This window comes from Papaver somniferum, chromosome 6, assembly GCF_003573695.1.
Source record: "Papaver somniferum cultivar HN1 chromosome 6, ASM357369v1, whole genome shotgun sequence".
In the NCBI taxonomy this organism is placed as follows: Eukaryota; Viridiplantae; Streptophyta; class Magnoliopsida; order Ranunculales; family Papaveraceae; genus Papaver; species Papaver somniferum.
The window spans coordinates 130,638,674-130,643,645 of record NC_039363.1 but is presented as its reverse complement, the minus strand read 5'-3'; the positions used below and the strand labels follow the sequence as shown (position 1 = coordinate 130,643,645).

Sequence of the window (4,972 nt, the reverse complement as noted above, 5' to 3'; positions counted from 1 at the left end):
ATATTTATCCTCACATACATTCCATTGGAGAAGCTCTAAATTTTAAGGAGTCCGAGTAATTGAAAGTGCGACTGTTACCACCTCTAGTGATTAGCCAAGATAACATAACCTAGACAGAAGGATATCATTAAGAAACTCGAGCAAGAGATAAGGATCATAATTCATAAAGAAATGAAAATGACAGCAAAATAACAATAACCACTGCCTGTAATTGTTGGTAATTGTTTCTTTATTTCTCAAATTCATTAAGACTCCTCTTTTTTGAGTAATTGTTTCTTTATTTCTCCTATGTTTTTATGAACATTTTCATTGTTTTGAAGCTCCTCTATGTACAGCATCTTTATGATATAGTAAGGCAAGTGGAAGAACAACCACTGCCTGTATACAACCTATAAATTCGTCTCTCTAACCAGTAAAAAAATAAAAATCTACAGAACAACAGTTCACAGATATATCTGATTTTCATCTTTCTGTCCGTTGCCCCGGAGGCAATTGGACTATCAACCCAAGGAACATTTACCAAAGCAACTGTCAGAGCCGGCGGATGAGTGCTTCTTCCTGATGGATAACAGCTTCGTGAAGATAACCTTTTCGCCCATCTGTTCCTTAATCAGTTTATGGGTATCAGGGGAATCAGGTTCTACCGGACTGGAGACTCGTTGAAGTTGCTGCTGCTGCTGCTGCTGCTTATTTGTTTTATCCTGACTTTGATGTTCAAGTGCTTGTTCTGGAGGCACCAAATGTAGTGCGGAGGTGATGGAATTTAGGTAGTGTGACAGAATGATGCTAATCTCTGTGAGCTCTGGTCGGTTTTTTGGGTCTAGATCCCAGCAAGACTCGATGAGAGAGACAAATTCCTTTGGGAGCTTCTCTATGTTTGGCCTCACGTTCTGCAATAAGAAAAGCATACCAAATAATAGATGAGCTATTAATCTTTGCAAACAGTAGTTTTATAAGCAGTGAAAGTGCAAGATAGCGGCAACAATGCAAATGAGTTGTTTTTCCAACTTGTTTCAAACAGTAACCTTATTTCTTGGGACTTCTTTAACTGCAGTGAAATAATACCATAGCTTTAATAGCCCAAGAAACTTTAAATATGACAGATCTAGGGGCGGAGCCAGAATTCTAGAAATGGGTGGGCAAGTTACCAATCAATGCACATTTGTGGGGGTGCAAAAGGGTTTAAAATTGCAAAAATGGGGGAAAATTAGCTTAAATTAGGCTTGGGAGCTCACATATGAGGGATTTGCAATTGCACACCCACCTCTCAATGGGGCTCCGCCCTTAGACAGATCAACTAAATGGTACAATTCCCTGAATTCATAAAAGATAACTTGGGTCACGTTTTATAACGAGTTTTTAAATCAGAAAACAAGATGGCACACCTTACTAGCTACCGCGAATGCTGCCTGCATGCTGGACATTCCCTTGTATGGTGTACAATTTGTGAGCAACTGCCAGAACACTATGGAGAAGCTATAAACGTCGACCTTCTGATCATAATGTTTCTTTTTCCCACGTTCAAGTGGCTCCATGCTATATAACTGATTTAATGTGGGGTGCCAAGAGAAGAAGGTGAAAAAACAGCAATAGTAGAATTCTTCACATGATATATGTTCAATAAGAGCAGGCCAGTATAGTTAGACCGAATGAATACCTCAGGAGCCATCCATTTGTAAGTACCAGCTTCACAAGTCATCATTTCTCCAGCTGTCTTTTCCCTGGCCATCCCAAAGTCAGCCAGTTTAAGCTTCAAACAGTCTTCTGTGAGTAATAAGTTTGCTGCAAAAGAAATTTTTTTAGACATGGTTTTACGTTGTTGGTGATGCTTGAAGTAAGTCCCACAATCCAGCAGAAATATCCACAAATCTCTATTTGAACTGAAGTTGTTCTTTAGCAAAAGATAAACTATTAAGGAATGCAGGAGGCACCTGCAATCATGGGATTTGCAGCATAGATGATGCATCTGTATAACAACTGATCCTTAATATATGAATGGTATATCTTAAAAAGGAAAATGAAAACGTAAGAAACTGAAAAGGAAATGATTACCAGGTTTGAGATCACGATGGATGATGCCATTTAAATGTAAGCATTCCATTCCCCGAGAGATATCTAAAGCAAAGCTTATAGATTGCCTAAGTTCAGGACGACGAGGGCTCATATTACGCAAATAACTTTGTGGTGAACCTCCTCTCATAATCTCAGTGACTATTATCATTTCTGGTTCTACTGCTGCGCCAATGAACTGTATCAACACAGTAGTCTCTCAGTTCGAAAGCTATATATATTCAATGTTATAAAAGAATCGACATGCTCAAAATATTACAGTTAGCTGCTGAATTTCTATCACACAGTTTTTGAAAAATAAGCAATTAGGATTACTGTGTCCACAACAGACCAAACTACATGCATATTTAGAAAGAAGAACAGTAAAACAAAACAGATAAGACATCAATCCCTCTTGTCCTCCTTACATGCATCTGTAAAACTTATTGTCATCGCTATCAGCTAAGACATTAAAACGATAATCGCACATACATATTTGGCAGCAAAAATAAAGGGAAGCAATTAATTCATTACGGCATGCCTAGTACAAACGCCGCAAAATCTAGAGCAGGCCGGCTAACAAAAACAACATATATACACCTTATTATTCGGTGTACGGCTTAATTGAAGTCCATTTTCAAAATCAACATCAATTTAGAACAAATAACTATAACAGTAGATACCTTAACTAGATTATCGTGTTCTACACGCGATAACATCATAACCTCCATCACAAACCTATCGCTGCGTTCCGAACTAGCTTTAACATCTTTTTGTATCATCTTAACAGCAACATCCATGTCTTTGTACCTGTTTATGTAGAAAATCATTATGTAAGCTGTCAGCTAGCAAACAAGCACTGAAAAAAATACTCAAAATGCTCGATGTTGTATTGGAGCCTAGGAAAAAAAAAAATTTGATGATTTTTTTTTCCCTGCTAACAAACAATCATTTTTCTATAAAGCATTGCCCTAGAACAACCACACCAACACTCAATGGGAGGATCATCATCAGAAACCCATTACAAATAATAGGGCTCCACAAGTCTATAATCAAATCATAATTGCAGAAACAAAATTAGTAGTAAAAACCCATCCTTCACCCATTCATTAAACTTAACAACGGCACGAGAATTCTCACTGAAATTCCTAAAACTCAAAACCCCACAATCTATTCAGTATCAAAAATCCACAATTTTTAAATTCAACATAGAACAGCAGAAACCCTTGATTTGTTCGCAAAAACAAGAAAACCCCACTACGAAAAACTAGTTTTTTATACAAGAAACGAAGAAATTAAAGAGATTTGGTACAAGAAACTAACCGGCCATGGTAGACAGTGGAGTGAGAACCTTCGGCTATCTTAGACAGAATGGAGATATGCGTATAATCAATTAATAGGTTTTGGTCGATTTCAATCTTTCTGGGTTCATTTTCGCCAAGATTAACACCACTACTGTTACTACATTGATGATTGAAATAAGAAGAAGAAGAAATAGAGGGTTCTTCTGAATAAGACATTCTCAAGTCTTTACACAGTCAAAACACTCAGAGAGAAACCAGAGAGAAAGAAACAGAAAGAGGAGAGAGAGGGTATCAGAAAAGTAATGACAGTAGCGGATTTTGTCAGATATTTAAATTTTAAACGGGAAAAAATGAGGGACAAATTTTCTTCGACTTTTGTTTTTACTGGCTAAAAAAACACACTTTAGAGAGTGCGTGTATGGTTCTTTTGTGCCAAAATGGCTGCTTAAGGAAATTTATGGATGTTCCGCGGATAAATACTAATGTACATTTCGAACTTAATGGTTGGTGTTTTTGGCACTTTATTAGGTCAAGTGATATTAATTGTTACCGGATTTTGTCTTTCTTGGAGCGGATTTTCGAACGTGCACCTTCCAAAAGAGCACACTTTTATTTTGTTTCTTAAACAGGATGTAGATGTGTTCCGACTTGAATTGGTATTAGGTAAAATCACTCATTTTATAAAATACGCGCCGGAGAGTAGAATAAACTCATCTGGAATCAATAAATTATTAATAGACAATGAGTTAATTGCCGACTAATAATAATGTTTTTCATTTTGATAGACGATAAGTATATAACTATTATGTTTTTGTTATTAATTTCATGTTTATATTTGCTATATTTCGTACGTTATATTATTCTTATTTTCTTTTAATTGTCTTATTTTTATCAATAAACTCATTTGGAATCAGGAAATTTTTGTTAGGCAGTTAGTTAATTACCGACTGAAAGCAACGGTTTTTAATTGTTACCAGATTTTGTCTTTCTTAGAACGGATTTTCAAATGTACACCTTCGAAAAAAGCACGCTTTTCTTTTGTTTCGCAAATTATGATGCAGATGAGTTTCGACTTGAATTGGTATTAGGTAAAAACCAACTCATTTTATAAAATATCTTATGGACATTTTTAGAGATAAGTAGATTAAATTTGAGGAACTGCTTTTTTTATCTTAGAAACGAGTACATTGAATTTGAGGAATTGCCATTTTTTCTGTCTGTTTAATAAACTCATTTGGAATCAATAAACTCTTGTTAGGTGATGAGTAATTAATTACCGACTGATAATAACGGTTTGCATTTTGATGGATGATAAGTGCATAATTTACTATAGTTTGATGGTAATAAGTGCATAATTTACCATACTTGTCATTTTTGTTTGTCTTATTTAGATAGAATCATCCAAAAGAAGTGAAAAGAGTGAAGAGTGATAAAATGGACATAGAAGTGAACATAGACTAAGGACTAAGTGGAATTCGACCAAAATTTAAGAATATTCTGCTCTATGTGGCAGAAAATGAAGATGAAGAGACAAAGGCTTCACAAAAAAGAATGAGACCATTCTGAGTTCGTATTAGGAAGTTATGGCAAAACAATTTTCAAATGATTCAAGACAGATC

The 4,972-nt window shown here is 35.6% G+C and overlaps 1 protein-coding gene across 1 annotated transcript; it reads right to left on the bottom strand.

The window, feature by feature from the left end:
* Window positions 1-215: 215 nt before the first annotated feature.
* Window positions 216-3,626, bottom strand: LOC113286186 (serine/threonine-protein kinase HT1-like). Its single transcript, XM_026534873.1, has 6 exons — window positions 3,373-3,626; window positions 2,733-2,859; window positions 2,053-2,248; window positions 1,658-1,782; window positions 1,386-1,544; window positions 216-890 (listed from the first exon to the last, which is right to left on the bottom strand). The coding sequence occupies exons 1-6, from the start codon at window positions 3,567-3,569 to the stop codon at window positions 501-503; spliced, it is 1,194 nt and encodes a 397-aa protein (XP_026390658.1). The 5' UTR covers window positions 3,570-3,626; the 3' UTR covers window positions 216-500.
* Between the last annotated feature and the right edge of the window lie 1,346 nt (window positions 3,627-4,972).

Bases quoted from the DNA above. Each gene is read 5' to 3' on its own strand.
- LOC113286186 (XM_026534873.1), bottom strand. From the start codon at position 3,569: ATGTCTTATTCAGAAGAACCCTCTATTTCTTCTTCTTCTTATTTCAAT. The intron at 2,249-2,732 runs GTATCTACTGTT...GTGTTGATACAG, and splicing joins AACACGATAATCTAGTTAAG to TTCATTGGCGCAGCAGTAGA. The intron at 1,545-1,657 runs GTATTCATTCGG...ACATTAAATCAG, and splicing joins ACAAATGGATGGCTCCTGAG to TTATATAGCATGGAGCCACT.